The 17,158-nt window shown below is 39.3% G+C and overlaps 1 protein-coding gene across 4 annotated transcripts in view; it reads left to right on the forward strand.

The window, feature by feature from the left end:
- The first annotated feature begins 3,499 nt into the window (after window positions 1-3,499).
- mlip (muscular LMNA-interacting protein) overlaps window positions 3,500-17,158 on the forward strand; it is a 32,905-nt gene continuing 19,246 nt past the window's right edge. For 3 of the 4 annotated variants that reach the window (XM_068723798.1, XM_068723782.1, XM_068723790.1), the window contains exons 1-4: window positions 3,500-3,658; window positions 9,455-9,580; window positions 14,701-14,838; window positions 15,151-16,737. In XM_068723798.1, coding sequence (XP_068579899.1) covers window positions 3,629-3,658; window positions 9,455-9,580; window positions 14,701-14,838; window positions 15,151-16,737 — 1,881 coding nt within the window. In that variant the 5' untranslated portion in view covers window positions 3,500-3,628. Of the gene's footprint in view, window positions 3,659-9,454; window positions 9,581-14,700; window positions 14,839-15,150; window positions 16,738-17,158 lie in introns of those variants that run through there. The other variant, XM_068723806.1, reaches the window with a different exon arrangement.

The following is a 17,158-nucleotide window of genomic DNA, read 5'->3' on the forward strand; positions in this document are numbered from 1 at the left end:
ATTTTTTAATGTAAATGTCCAAATTGTGATGACTTTGATAATTTATTTTGCTGTTTATTCATAAGTTTACATAATTATACTTAATAATATTAAGCTACATACTAAATGGATTATTCAATTATTTTGTCTACCATTTGAATAAGAATATGAATGTACACTGCATATTCACACCCACACCATCGTGGCAACATGCGCCACCATTTGTTCCTTATTTGGCAGTGAGAATGTTGCCAAATCTATGTACCTGAGTCATTTAGTAAATCTTTGGCCTGGAGAAACATATTTTGCAGCACCCATAAATGGCCAATGTTAATAAGGCAGTAAGCCTATTTTATACATTGACATGCTCAGATCAATAAATCAGTGTTTGAGTTTTAAGATGGGAGAAGAGATTTGTGGTGTTTCCATCTTTCGTCCCGACTTGTTCATCGCACTGCTCACAGATCACGTTGTTCATGTTCTCTGGCTCTCCTTTTTCATTTGATTTAAAATGAAAGAATCAGCAGATAGGTGCATTTGCATTCTTTTTGCTAACAAGAGTGGACATCTTTCCTGCTGGAGTTTGGGCTACATGTGTAACTACTAGGGCTGTACCAAATAGTTAAAAGGTTCATTCATAATGTTAAGAACTTACAGAAACATTGCATGCAATAGTCCACCTTCTGCCACCTTCTCTTCCCCTGTCTCTCATGCGCACACACAGCGAGCAATGTGGCTTTGTGTCCTCATGTCTGTAATAATCTCAGTCCGTATCCCAAATGTCCAAATTCATTGAAAAATGTATTGTAATTTCCAAATTTCACAACATTTTCTTCATCTAATGAAATATTCAGCTTCAATTTATACTTGTTGGTACTTAGCTTTTCAAAATCAACATTTTCACCGCAGTCTTTATTAACCTAACAGCCATCAAACAGCACCATAAATTACATTTATGTTACTTCTTTTATACACTATAGCTATAAGTAAGAGAAAAAGAGAGACAGGGACTGAATATAGCCAGCGTTTCCCATTTATTACCAAGGCTCTGGCAGCCCACCAGCGTCTATTTCTTCCTGCAACAGTTTCATAATGAACTGAAAATATTTTTGCACTTCTCAGCAGGTGGGCTAGCTGGCCCTCTACTTATTTCCTCTGCAGTGGTCGGCTCATGTTCGGCTGTGAAAGTGGCTAGTGGCTCAGTCCTTGTCAGCTTTACAGCACCTATCCCCTAGACTTCGATGCTACTCAGCGGCGTGAACTTGGTGCTTACTGTGCCTTTGCTCCCTGCTGTGAGACCCCCCAGCTCCTTGCCCTACTGTTTTGTTTACCAGTGTAGCCTGTCGTCTGAGCTCCATCTGCGGCGATCTTGGGAATCTACCAGACCTGGATTGACCTGAAGTAAAAGTACAAAGTATTGTCATCAATACTTAAAGCTACTGTGAGGAGCTTTTATCTGGTTACGAAACGGTCTCAATTTAGAATGGATGCCTTTATATTACATTACGGTCATTTAGCAGACGCTTTTATCCAAAGCGACTTACAATTCAGTATCTATCTATACACGTAGACAAGGCAGCCCTGCTCTCCACTTAGCCACGGTCACCCATATGACCTATATGAGTGAACAAGACCATAAGCGAGAAGATAGGCTATTTGTATATAATTATTTTCTAATGCTTGTTATCAGTGCCATGGGGTCAGATTCTGCGCAATATTAGATGAAATCATGCAGGTTTACCAGAAGCTCCTTCCGCTCAGACTCCAGCGGGGCCTCCGGCAGCAACCAGCCCGCCGCAGTGTGGAGGCCCATGCCGTATTGCTGGGCCCGCTGGAGGAAAGGGACGAATAGGAGAACCAGAAACAGGACTGAGTAGAGCAGACTGGCAGACCCTGCTGCAGTAAAATAAGAGGTTTTCTAATGGGACTGCAGAACACTACCAATTTTGTTCACAGGGACTGCCAATATCAACCGAAAAGTTCTATATAGCATCTTCAAAGTACGAGATGTTCCAAGGTCTACCCAACATAGTCCTGTAGAAAACACTGATTAAGCAAAATGTTTAACAGGTGTTGCATAATTAAATATTATCTTATATTATCGTGGACATGTGAGGACAATTATTTAGTGGCCAACCATATCGTTTTGAACGTCAATCCCATCATATCGCCCAACAGTCTAAGGTCACTTTTCACAAACTTGTATTTAATTTGTTTTGTTTCTCTGTGTGTGGGTTTCTTTTAATAGGTGACATTTATTTCATTACATTTTGATAAATACCGCACATTTGGACTCTAGCAGTTAAACCAAACAATTTAGTATTATGCTTATTAAACTCATTAAAACAGTGGATCGCCTTTGAGGCTTATCTCTGCTGGTGTGAACTAATTGCTAAATATAGTATTCCAGTATTCCAAATTTCCTTTGAGCTAAAAGCTAATACTGAGTGTCACACGTTACATGCCAGAAATCAAAGCAAACTGATACCGGATATCAATCGGGGGTGGGGGGGTTAGGATTATATGAAAATCAGGTAATGGTTTAAGGCTATAATTTAAAATTTGCTGCTATCAAGGGCGCTTACATATTTACATTTCAGGCACTTGTCAGATGCTTTTCATCACGAGCCCCTCACAATATACACTCATAAAACTCCAGAGAGTTTACAACACCAGAGGTAAACTAGAGAGGACCAGGCGGCGGTGTCGGTGTAAAGCTTAGTCGTATGGTAATTTCTTTCTGTGTGCGGCTGCCACAGTGAGACAGAGAGACAGGAGACAGCAGGGTGGAAATAGACAAGAACAGCTGTGACTGGAATAAAGAATGTAGTGTACTTAAAGGATTAGCATCCACTCCAGAGGTCTGCTTTCACTCACTGATAAGGGAACAGAGAAGTCGATGCAGATTCAAACAAGCAAGAAAATGTATTTGTTTCAAGCACCCCGATAAGTCATTATTGGAAACATGCTAAGATATATTTGTCATGTCAGTTTGCTGGCTGGCAGAGGTTCATGTTATCTGGAGACTGAATGAACATCTTATATTTCTCATGAATTTAAAAATAGTGTTCTTGATTAATAAATAAGGCATGCATGTTTCATGAATGTTTGATATGATGTTATGATGTATGGCAACACACATTTTCTTTGAAGGTTTTTCTCATTTCCCGATCAATAATCATCTCCACCTCTCTTATTTATGATCCGAGCTCAGTCAGCCAAGATATTTGTCATGTTTTCAGCCTTATGTCAGTCATTTTGTAGCAGTATATAATATATCAAGGCCTCTTGCTGGGGGGGAATACACAATTTTTGTGTTGTTCAGGGATTGGAGATTAAAAGTGTTGCAATTGAACAATAAATCTTTCCATAGACACAGAGCGGTGTTGTTTGTAGCACTAAGTGTAGACATTGTTACTGGTGCCCAGCAGGCTGACTGCTGTCTGCAAGCTATTTGTGGATATTATGTGTCTATAAAAGGAAATCTGCAGGGCGCTACACACACCAACAGTAATACACTTTGAACTTTGTGAGTCGGGCTGAAAAGTGTGCATCTTGCTTTCCGTATGTGCTTTGATCATCATCATCAAGATATTTCCTGAATTGTGGATGCACAACACTTCTGGATGGAGAGGCATTTGAAGCAGAAATGGACAGTTTGAACAACAGTCTGGGGAAGGTAAGAGGGTTTGGAAATACATGTATTTCTTTTGAAACTGTGCACCAGATAAAAGACCTGTGAGGCTGAAGTAATATAACTGTTCTTTCTTTCCGACTCCTGACCTTTGTAGTTGGTTCTGGCTTTAAAGTTGTTAGATGAATTTTACCCAAAAGCTAAATCCTTCTGGAAAATGAAACCAGCTAAAGAATTTGGTTTTAATCCATCAGCACTATTAGTCCCCCATTGCTCCCTCTACCACCCGCTGCCACCTTCCAGGCTTTCACACATAAACATATAGACGCAGTATATAGTCAGACGCTGCTATTTGATCCATCCTCTTATTTCCTGTAGGATAAATATGTTACCAAACTGCTTTCGAATGAATTTAAAAGCACAGAAAAGTCACAAGAATGAATGTAAATATATGTTGTGAAAATTGCATGTGAATGAGTATATGCTTCACTTTTAAATCATGTTTTAACTTATCTTTGCACTGCAAGGTCATATAGTTACTTTTTTATAATGCATTATACAAATATTCACAGAATATTTTACCTTTAAAAAATGTGAGTAATTCTGATGTTGAACAAGCAATCTTTATTCACTCACACTGTCATTTTCTTACTTATATGCTGCTCTTGAAAATTACATGCATTTTTGTTGTGGTTCTTGTCCTTGCGTATGTGACTGGGAATGAAAGCATTTGTTTATAATCTGAGAGAGATAACCCAATGTGCTCGGTAGCAGCTGGCAGTGGGCTATATTTGCACGCCCTATCTACTCTGGAGGGAGGGGTAGTGTGTTTGTCTGTAATTAAACTCTTTACTTAGTGACACACCCAACTGTTTATGCTTTTACTGTGGCACAACGTGAGCCGCTCAGATATGTATTTTAACATGTGGAGCATGGCGGTTTCGGATTTACAACAGCAATTACGTCCTTTAAAAAGGAATAGCTCACATGCTCAATGTGGCACTGAACTTAGCATCATTAAGGGCAAACAAATCAGTGACTATTAAATTGTAGAGCGCTGCTTAAAGTTGAACTTATGTTTTGTATAGCAGCTTCTACAGAGTAAGCATTGGAGAAGGAATAACATCCTTTGCATTCATTTAGTAGTTTGTTTCCTTTATATTTGCCACTTTGTGGTTGCTAACTGTTTATGAGTGTCCGTTTTTTTAAAGGTCCCCACATTGGGTGGTCTGCTTAAAAAAAATGATTTAGTACTGCTTGTATTTGCTCTTTGGGACGAGTCTGACATGCAACATGAAATAACTGTGTGAGTGAGAGCACTCACACAGTAAGGTGACATGTAGCCCATGTGAGCCAGTGGTGGTTGGAAATGTGATCTGTGAGGACGGCATGACCTCAGCACTCAACGCAATCAAACATTTAAGAGGGCTCTGATGGGCAAGGAGGAAATGCTGGCTTTGACCTTTCACAGTGTAAATTTACTCTGCTTTGACTACAGAGGACAAGCAAACAAGGAGGTTGCATAAGAGCATGAAAACATAAACAAGTTTATAAGATGGCACATGATTATTTTAGCCGAGGCATTTGTTGTCTTTATTTATTTATAGCTGATTTTAGATACGCTGGTATCACTTAGTTAAGTATCTTGGCCCTCAGGCGTGAAAGCCAATCTGCTCAAGCTCAGGAACTAGGTGTCATGACACAAAGAACATGGATGGCATGGTGTTAAGGAAAGTGGTAGAAGAAGTATTCGTCAGTTATTTGACAATGTACAAATACTCCATTACAGGTAAATATTAAAAATAAAACTATTCATTGTAAAGGCAGAATGGCCCATGTCGGTATTAAATGATTATTATATAAGGATGCAAATGGTAAATACAGTATGGTGCGAATTCCGACTATTTCATATGCTGTTGAGTATTTAAATCTATATCTATTATGTTTGTTTTTTTAACCCATCATAAATATTATCTGGTTAAGTAAAGTGTGTATGTATGTATATATATATATTTATATATATACACATCAGAAAAGCCACAGTAATAATCCAAAAACTGATGGGGGTATATATATATATATATATATATATATATATATATATATACTGTATTGCCGTCAAAACGCCACATTTGATTGATAAAATATAATGATTTTGGCAGAAAAGACATGATCTGGGGCCTGCAGTTATTTTAATACCCGGACACATACAGTAGATAGGATTAGGGTTTTTGACATTCAAGGCAAACAGAAATGTTTTGACAGCTGATAAGACTGCACATTTGTCCTATTGCCTCATTTAAATCCAGATGTTATTTCTTCCTTTTGAATCTCAATGTCTTGAAAACTAAAATATTGCATATGAGTTGGCAGCTTTTCTTTCTTTGATGTCGACCTGCGAGCCAAAACCTCACTAGACTAGACATGCTTTTTTTCTTTATCTATCCAGCAGATAAGACCTCAACATTGTTTGTATTGCCAGTTCTGTAGCTCTTTCATTCACTATATCTGAATATGTTCACTATGTCAAAAACACACTCGCCAAATATGCCTCCTTCATGTGTAGGGTGTTGTAATTACCTGAGCTTGGACAATGAGTAAATAAAGCAAAGTGCAACAGCAATGATGTGCCACCTGTTTAATAGCCATGCTTCTAAGCTTCCAACAGACACTATCTTCCTCCAACATTTAAAGTATAATGTAGCACTCATGGATGACCTACTCTTCTAGTGTATGACATAATGCATTGACTTATTTAAAGAGAGAGAACAATGATCTCAAAAGCAGTTATGAATCCTCCGGTGTCAGGTGCAGGAGGCTGCACAGGCCACGAGACAATCGTTTCAAATATTTATTTCTCCTCAGATGAACTACTGTAGTAGGGTAGATACCAGGGTGAGGTGTATTTTTGAAACAGAAATTGTCTGCAATTGCAGTCAAGTCATTTTCAAGTTCAGCATCTGATAATCTTTTAAAATGTTGCTATGGTTGGTAATCTTGAGAAATTAGCAAGAGTAAACTAGATTTAAAGAAATTTCCCTCTGAAAATCCCAGCTCAGTGTTGCCAACTCTAGCAGCATAGCTCCAACAGTTGCCAAGTGGGCAACACTGACAGCTCGTCCCTAAAATCATCATCCCCTAAAATTATCATTATAAACGTAAACAACGAACATTGCTGTTGTTAATACTCACGGCTGTTACGCTAGCAACTTGAAGAAGACTCGGGTGACATGCAGTGAGTGCACGTACAAGTGGGCAGACAGGTAATGAGTGTAATGAAGGACATTATTGGACAGACTTATTACAGTCCTGCGAAAGCCTGGATAGTTTTCTTTTCTTTGTCAGAGCATTTGATTTATTGATGCAAAAAACCCCCGTTTTTTTAAAATTACCAACCCTGGTTTTAACTTGCCACTCATTATTATTTAAGACCCAGGCTGGCTTGTTGGACTGCACTGGATCTCTGAGATGAAAGGTGAAAACGAAACATTTGCTTATTCTTTGACTGAGTCTACGTCAACCAGCAGAGGCTGTGAAGTCTCTTTTTAATAGAGTCTCAAGTATGCGTTACAATAACCTCCACTGATTATATAAGAAAATGTTGGGGGCCTTACCAGTTTTCATTTTGCAGATGACCTGTTAACACTGTGGAGAGAAGAATCGTGAATAGTAAGCAGCAGAAGTACTTTGATGAGTGTGTGCAGTGATTGCTGAAGTGAAAATAAATGGGATATGTTTTCACACATCCAGACTATGAAATGCCACTGAAACAGCGATGGGAAACAGCGATGGGAACTGTGTCGCTATTTTAACAAATTGAAGCCTTTGCATTGCTCGCATTTATGTACAACATATAGAGTGGCTCAGCACAATCTTTCTGCAATTTAAGCTTAGTAATTGGAAGCATATTGGTTTTCCCCTTGTATTATAATTTTACAGCTCTACTTCCTTCGAGATTATAATCACAGCGACATGTTGCTTGTCTTTCATATATGGGGCGAAGCTTTTACCCACCACAATTCGCAGCTCGACCTCTTCGTCGCTTTGCCCCGGTGAAAATCGACCCATTATTGCTGATAGTGTGAAAGCTGCACTGAATGCAGGCTCAGAAAAAGGACAGTACAGAGGTTTCACAGTATGGACCTGCTTGTTGAAGGTCTTATAAAGATAACACCAAAGTGGTTTTCCATTTGTTTTACAGATGACACCACATGTCTGTTTGGCAATGAAAGTACTGATTATGGATATTTAGATAAAGCTACTTTTAGTAGTCATGTGATAAAAATGACATCCAGGGTGCTAAAAGCTGGGCATCAGTCAGGAGTTGCTGCACCAGCTGAATGTAAAACTGCCTGGCAGTGCTTTCATTGTAAACTATTGTGATCACTCGAAAATTGGTGCAAATATGACAAAGTTAGCCATGAAGTAAGATGTCACACAATGTGAAGTCAATTTTGTTTATACTGTAATGGTGTTCATGTAAATCTACATTCATTGCAGTAACCAGACGCAAACAGTAGGATATAATCTACAAGTCTACATGGACAGATGCTTAAAAAAACATTTTGGGAGAACATGTATTTGCTTCTCTTGCAAAGAGATAGAAGACCAATACCTCTCTCGTCTCTGATTGTTTAGAGCCAGCTAGATCCAGTTAGCTTAGCATAAAGACAGAAAACAATGGGAAACAGCTAGCCTGGCTCTGTAGGTAACAAAATCTGTCTACCAGCATCTCTACAGCTTAACACGCGATATCTTGTTATTTAGTTTTACCGGCGGTTATGCTGGTGTATTTCGTCCTTGTTAAATTAATCTCTCAACATTTTGGCTTATTTTCTTTATTACAGAGAAGGCTTTAGCATAAAGATTGGAACAGCCTGTCTTATGATTTTTGTATGGAAACAGTAAATAGTTATATGATTGATATCACTGCCAGCCATGCTGCGAGAATACCTGGAACTTTTAGTATCACCTGTGAAACAGTGCTAAAATTTTGTCCCATGAACTCGGTCCCAGATTTGGTGGGTTGTATTTTTCCTGCAGTGGAAACAACCCATGTATTTCAAAGCTTCAAAGTTTTAGTCACCATGGTAAAACCTCAAAGAACTCAAAGAAGCATCATTGGCTTATTTATACAGAGCTTCTGTGTAATATTCAGGGCTGCATTCACATCAGATCCGGCTGTACAGCGAAATGCCAGTCCTCCCATTCATTTTGAATGTGGGTAGTGCGTGTGGACTGTGGCAATGGGGGCCGCAGGGGGTGCAGGAAAGAATGCAGGAAAGTCTCTTTTGGATAAATGCAACCTGACACTGCTTCAGTGATCGATCACAACACCGGCAATCCAGAGCTGTAAAACCCAGCCATTAGGATACAAAAGACATTCATTGTTGTGCAATCACTCAGACCATTAGTGCCACTACCACATCGTCGCCTCAACGTCTAATCTGGTGTGAATGCATTCTTATGCAGACGAGTACATGAGCTGATTTAATTGCAACTCATTACTCCTTATTGAGTCTGGCTGCGCTGAGGCTTTGATCTAGAGGGTGCTAAATTACTTTGTGATTGTGTGATTATGGCCTTTAGTGGCGAGGAACATTTACACAACCCTGTGAGGCAGAAAGAAATAAGATATTCTAAATCTAAAATTTAATGGTATTTCACTGTGAGAAGAAGAGTGAGTGACTGAAACAAGGATTTTGAGGAGAAAATATCCCAGAAGTCCCATAATGCTTGACTCATCAAGTGTTTGTGCTTAACAGGAAAATGACTGGAACATTATTATGAAGTGCTTGTAACAAAAATGACGATTTGTTCCTCTTCTGTCTGTTTTTACAGGTTTCAATAGGAGTGCCATCTAAGTCTTCTATTTTCACATTTGTGCCAGTGGTGCAGACATTACCAATTAAAAGCATTGTTACTGAGGAGGAGAGATCTGGAGCTCTGACAGGAAAACCAAGTAAGGTACAGCAGCGCACACACACACACACACACACACACACACACACACACACACACACACACACACACACACACACACACACACACACAGAGAAAGAGTGATAGGTGATAAGTCTATAAGTCAGAAAATATAATTTGACTACTTTTAAGCCTTTTCAAATGACCCTAGTTATTAGGGACCAATCATGTCAGTGGCTTAAAGGTTAAAGGACAACATTTTGCCTCTGGGGAAGAATCAATCTCACTCTTACCTGCAGCATTTTAGCAAATACACCACAACTTTCTTCTCAGCCGGTGGAACAGCTGTCAGTGTGACTCATCCTCAAGGAGAAATAACACAAAATAATAATCAAACTTATCTTGAGTACGTTTTCCACAAATGTTTTGACACTAGTGGGAATGAACATCATTGATTGATGTGATTTGACATCCAATTATTTTGTATTCCAGGCGCCTGACTCACACAGCACATATCGATACATCATGTTGTTTCAAGATGTGTATAGCAATATCAAACAATATATATATATTCCTGAACAACCTCAGGGGATCAAATCAGATTCACTCTCTCTTGCATGTACATTTTGTTTGATGATCAGATACTTAGTAAGTAATTGTGGACCAATCAGGTTTCTTAGGTCATTGTATAAGAGTGCATTATATAGAAGAGTCTGTTTTTTACACTACAAAATAAATAAAATAAAATAACTGATTAAAAAGGCAAATACCACGTTCTTTTCTCTATCTTTGATCTTGGGCTCAACTTTATGTGGGAACTTTAATACTGCGACTACTTTAATGCACCCAAACTACAAATGTTCAACAGAAAGTTATTGAAAGCAACCATCGTGGGGGCCTCATTAGTGTCGATTGCTGAGGGGTTAATGTGCTTTTGGATGTTCATCCAGCATCAACATTACGGCAGCAGCACATCTCTGGGTGCCTCGGGATAGCGGACTGCGCCTGCTGCCTGATGTCAGACTTCAAAGGCGTTCTCACTGGCGGGGTGGCACCAGTAGTTTCTCAACTTCCCCCATTGCTTTTACCGAGACGAGTGACAGACCTCCATGTTGTGAACCACCAACATATGAATACTCAAAGCGCTGAACAACCCTGTGTTTCAGCATAGGGAGTATTATCTTTCATAGATGCACAATGTTAGATCGAGTGTCACTATGCATGGCTTTGTGCTCATTTCTCGCTTCCATGTCTTCATTTGAACATCATTTGCACTTGATTTGTTCCTTTTTCTTCTAAAACTCTATCTCCATCTTTCTCTCGTGGACTTGTAATAGTCAAAGTACTCATAGGGCAGAATGGTCCCTTTCAGAGGTTTATATTACTATATACATTATATATATATATATATATATATATATATATATATATATATATATATATATATATATATATATATATATATATATATATATAATGCTGTATTATTAATGTACAGCATGTAGTTTAACCTGGAGCAAATTTCATCCATAGGCTACTTTATATAGGGGCATTTTCATCTATAACCATGTGGCTTAACATATGCTTTATGTTAAAAATTCAAAGTAGAAGTAATACTAGTAATACGTCTGTGGACAGATTTTGTGACCGCGAGAGAGAGAGAGACAACCGTGCAAGATGCAGTTGAAACTTTACAAGTCTGTATGGTGATTTGTGATATTGGACTATAATAATACAATTTAATTTAATTACATATGTAGAAAGCTGGGTAGGGGCAATCACAAGATGGTCATAGTTCCCTATGAAATGTAGGGGAGTAGACGTATAAAGTAGCATAAAGTTAAATTACTCAAGTAAAGTCATAATACCTCAAAATTGTACTTAAGTACAGTAGTTGTGTAAATGTTAGACTTAGTTCCTTTCCACTACTGATAAGTAGGACTAGATTATGTCAGCATATGAGGATTTGTTTCCATATTCTGTTGCTAAACATATTAAACTGTATGAATGCAAAAAGTGTATTTTTGACACAGTATATATATTTAAACGTTCTTACACAACTTTCAGAGTTATTTGCTTTGTATGAAAGTGCTTTTCTGCTAGTTTGTGCTGCTGAGGTAAAGTTAATAGTCTCTTCATGATCACAAAACTGCAAATTTTATAATAAATCACATTATTGTACATGTAGTAGGCTAATTATACATGTAATATGTAAGGGTTGATGGGTTCAGTTGGCATGTTAACTAGAAAACAGAGCAGCCTGACATTCACCTGCTGTTACTCAGAGTAAATCCAGGAAAGAACATCTTTAAGCTGTTTGTGAGCATCACAAACAACAAGCCAACACTGCACCGGATCTGTGTCTGCAAACCTTATCTCAGTCGTTGCAGTTGGACTACACAGAAACCTGTTTTTCCTCTGATGCACTTATGGAGTGGAGTTGTGGCACATGGTCAATGCTTTCTTACACCTGCTTTTTGCCGTTTTAACGCATGAAGGATGAGTAGCACTCCCTGTGGAGAGACAGCTTCCATATTTAGTTACAAAACGGCAGAATGTGAAGGATTAGCTTGGAGAAAATGGGCAGCTCATTATTCCACCACTCCAATTCACAGCAGCCTGTGCTTTTCAATATGTCCTATTGACAGGAAATAAATGGCAGATGCTTCGTAGCAGTATTTCAAATTAGTAAGTAATGATATAACCTCAAGTGGCCATTATCAGTTTGCATACTGAGTGGCCAACATTGATTTAAAATATGAGGTACTACTATCTATCATCTTCCTGCTTCAAATGTGAGGGTTTCGTTTCTATTCCTACGCATGTGCGTCACACATCTTTAAACAGACTAAATTAGTTGAAGTTGTAGCAGATATTTCCTCTCTGAAATACACTGTACGACTATTCTTTCTGAGGTATTTTGTTCAATTTTGTGCCAGAAGACGCACATCTCAGCTAATGAGAAACAACCAAAATACATTAAACACATCTTAATCGTCAAGAACTTTGCCTAAAGCTAGAAGCATACCAAATGGGATTAAATAGTCAAAATAATGAGTTCATGATGAAGTAGTTGTAATTAATCTATCTTACATGACCTTACTGAGCATGTAAATTACTCTAATGGCAAGTTTTAATTTGATTGTGTTTTGGAAAACTTTGATTCAAGCAAGTCGTCCAAAGTTATTATGGTATCATCATATGTGCAGTCCTAAGACATGTCAATCGGTTTACACATGAAAAACTGCATTTGATTTCAGTGCTAAATATATAACTGCTTTTGACACACAATAGGTGACATGAGCTGACATTCACGTTAAATACAGTCCTGGGAACAAGTGTCATTCTAGCTGCCTTTCATTTGTTTGATTACTGCTTATCTACAGTAAGGTAACAGAAAAGCACAGAGAATTATTTAATTCATTTCAAAAACTGAAAGGTGTCATTATCATGTGGTGTCGTATATATATTTTTTCAGATCATAATTACCATAATTGCGGGACTTCATCTCAGTAATGATGCACGTCATAAGCGGTTACCCTTTAGCTCTCCGTAAATATCACTCATATTACCCTAGAATATTCCTTAATTAACTCCAATTCATTCTCATACAATAAACCACGACTAATTGAATCATATTCTATAGAATGTAATAGCTTGAATTTGTTTTCGGCAAATGATATAAAATTGCAGTCACAATCATTCACAATGTTGAGTTAAAGTAAATTATGATAATCTTGAATAATCACGTAGCTTAATTTAACATGAAGACTGGCAACAGAAAAAGCCGGTAAATGAGGTTTAACATGTTATATAGTGAGCTGTAGAGGTGTTGGTAGGTGGATTTACCTTCAGAATCACATTTCTTTGCCAAGTAGTATGTGTGCACATACAAGGAATTTGACTCTGTTTTTTGCATATCTCTGGATGTACTTAGACAGAAATAGAATGACAACAGAGCTGGACAAACAAAGGTAAAAAATAGATTGAATAGATACACAAGTAATGAAAAACATATATTATAAAAAGCACCAATGACCAACAATAAAACAAATAGTGCAAAGACATAAATACTGAATTGATACATATAGGCTGGATGCTTATGTACAGTACGTATATGTGAAGGTGTATCTAGACTATATACACAGTGTAGGATTTATGTTGACAGTGATGAATGACATATTAAAAAGTATAATGTGCATTAAAAACTGTTAAATTATCTTATCTATATCTATAATGGCAACGGTGGATATTTTGGTGTTAGAGGGTTATTGAAGTTCACTTCAGGTCTTTGGAGATGATGGCTCCATGAAACCTGAAGACTTCCACAACAGACACAGTGTTCTTTAGAAAGGAATGCATGTTATCTTTAGAATGAGCTAAGCTATTAGTTTCCCCCTGTTTCCAGTCTTCACGCTGAGGTAATCTAATCGGGTACTTGAGAGTGGTATCAATCTTCTCATCCAACTCTCAGCAAGAAGAAAAGTATTTAGATGTTATATTTAATACATGTTTTTGGTAACAAAATATAAATTTTTTTAGTTTACTACATGCTGGCATATTTTTTTCAGTGCCTGGTTATCAAAGCAGGTGGAATGTAACTAAGTTAAATGTTTGCTCAAGTACCATACTTAAATACAACTAAGGTACCTATTACCAATACAGTTCTTATATTACACTCGGCTGTATTTCAGAGGCAATACATAACAATTAATTGAGGATGGTCACTGGTCAGTCAAGGATTTATTTATTTTTTTTGTTATTGCTGTTTACGCAGCGATACTTTGCAATCACACTTGTGAGACTCTGGACTCCCTGTCATCGTTCAAACATCATTTCAAGCACATTCATCTTGCAGAAAGTTGAAAGCTTTTGTTTCATTTGTTTTGGGACACATAACACATTTTCACTTATATTAAATTAAGTTGATAGGATTTGGGACCAGGTGTATTGGCAGGCCTCTCCTCAGTTGTTCAGTTCTGCCCATGTGGCTTGTACTACTCTGACGTCAGCATGAGCGTGTACATGTGGATTATATGTGTCGGGCATGTGGTGTGGTGAAACCAAGCACACCCCCTGAGCTCAAAGAGGCTCGCTGAAGTTCACCTCGGGTTTTCTCAGGTTTCACTTGCTCAGATCCTCCTAAACATTTGCCTCATTTTCAGAACGTCGCTGTGTCCCATGAGAAGACTACCGGGCCGACCATGTCGAACAGGGAGATTTTAAAAGCAGAGATTGTCTTTATCAAAGACTCTGCAGAGGGAGGAGCAGGAAACACAAACCAACCAGGAACAAAACATCAAGTAAGTACAACATGAGCACTCTCAATGTCCTCTGAAAACACTGACAGAAAGCTTTATACTTGCCATGTTACAATATTAATATCTGCATGTGTCAAATACTGTGTATCTGTGGATCTATACTAGGTAAATATACACTGATCAAGTTGGCATACATCTAACATTGTACAGAGATAAAATAAATTAATGAGACAGTCCAAGGTGGACATTTAGCGCTTTTCAAATCTTTAATATTTTGTAATACTTCACTCTGGCTTTTAAGAATTTAAAGTGACAATAACAATACATTTATAAAACTTTGTTTTTGTTTTTCAGCCTTCACTGGATCACGTGAGCCTCTCTCAAACCAAAGTCTCTCCTTCAGTCTCTGTTCAATCTGAAAATATCCCCAACCACGTAGCTGCCGGGACAGCCTCTATGGAAACAGCTGTTGATAAACACAGGGGCATTTCCCAGCAGCAGTGTCACGATACCTCTGGACTTGCTGAGGTTAGCTCTGGTTACTTTGTGAATAGAGGGCATGTGTCAGAAGACAGAATGAGCCCCACAAACTCCGCAGACCTGTTCCCCACCCCGGCTTCCTCCAGAGAGTCCATCCTCTCAGAGTGCTCGGACGGAGAGAAGAGCTGGTCGGCTGTGCGGCTTTCCTATGTAACCTCTCCTGTTTCTTTCAGTCGAATCGGTTCTCCCTGCTCATCTGTCTGCTCTGGCATCTTCTCCCCCGCTGTTGTCCAGATCAAGAGGCACTTTCTCGCTCCTGGCTCTAGTCTGGTTCACACCCCTGGTTTCTCATCCTGCGAGAGTTTGTCCTCCTCTGTCTGTGCCCAATCCCCTCCTCCTCCTCCCCGGCACCGGCCTCCTCTCACCCGACTCTCCCTCCTCACAGCCATCCTAAGAAAAGGCCGCCTTCCTGTCCTGTCTTCTGCACTTCAGAGGCCTTACACCCCCTGCTGGCCTGTTAATCCTGTGACCCTATCCTTCTGTAATGCATGCTCAGCAGCATCCAGTGTGGCCTCCATTCCCCTTGACTTTTCCTCTCAGTTCTCCTCATCAGCATCTTTAGATAGTCAGAGCCACGATCACAGGGAGCCTAATAGATGTGTCACAGCTCCTCCACCTGTGCGATCAAATGAGCTCAGCAGAACGTGCCCTCAAACCCAAGTGAAAAGATGCTCAGAGCAAATTCGCTCAAGCTGTGTGCCTAGATGGCAGCAGGTTATTTCACCCCCGGCAGTGAAGACCACACTACCCCGAGCTCCACCTCTATTTTGCTCAAACTTCAAATCTGTTTCTCCACCTAAGTATGAAGAAATTGACTATGCAATTTCAAAAAAGCTACAACGCACACACAAGTCCCCTGAGCTAAAGCCCATCAACACTGACATGCACCTCAAGGGGCCGATAGATAATAACCTTAAAAAACTAATTCCCCCGTCCACTAAAGTTATGTATGAGCAAGAGACCTCTGTGCCCCACAAATGGAGTCGCCCACCAAATTCATCTCTCACAAGGCTTCACTCGCTTTCTCAGCAACTGAGATCTCCACCTGTTTGCCCCCCTCGGCTTCAGCCTTCTCATTCACGCTCACCCGGTGATGCAGCATCGTCACCTGCACAAAATACCACAGGGAGGTATGAGTCAGGGAGGAGCTGCCCTAATTCCAAAAGTCCCTTAGCATCAGCTGGTTTTCACAAAACTCACTGTCTGACTCCTTCCTGCTACACACCTATCGCTTTTCCCGGATGGCCGTCACCCACCAGCTCCCCGACGCCTACGCCCTCTCCTGCTCCACCAATCAGAGACTTCACCCCATCCCCTTCTCTCTCCAAGCGCTCCACGCCCTCCCCAAGGCCTGGGAGTGGAATATCAGACTGCAGTGACAGGGAGGGTAAAAAAAGAAAGGTAGCCGCTCTGCTTGCCATATGCATGTTTAAACTGAGAATATTATTTAATGTGCTCCCTGTGACATACTCTTCTCCCACATTATGGAGTTAAAAACAGACTTTGCTCACTTGATAGCTGGATATCAAGTGCTGTTCTCTGTCTGATTTAGATTCCTTATTTGTTGATGTTTTTACAGATCTTTGCTTTGCAGAGATTTCAAACTGTTTGCTGGTTTGTAATGATTGACATATCTGAAATGTCATATGTTGAAGCAGGAGGAAACCCATCATCAGTAAATCAATACAGAAGCTTTTTAGAACTCCGGTTTCTAGGCCAGACATACATGCTTGAAGTTATCAATCACCAGGAGTCCAATTTATTCAGTGCAAGCAGGGAAATATAAGTCAATGTGGGACTCGGCCGTCTTGCCCGTCAGTGT

Source organism: Cebidichthys violaceus, unplaced genomic scaffold (genome assembly GCF_023349555.1).
Source record: "Cebidichthys violaceus isolate CVI_PGR_0920_01 unplaced genomic scaffold, fCebVio1.0.p SCAF_10, whole genome shotgun sequence".
Taxonomy (NCBI): Eukaryota; Metazoa; Chordata; class Actinopteri; order Perciformes; family Stichaeidae; genus Cebidichthys; species Cebidichthys violaceus.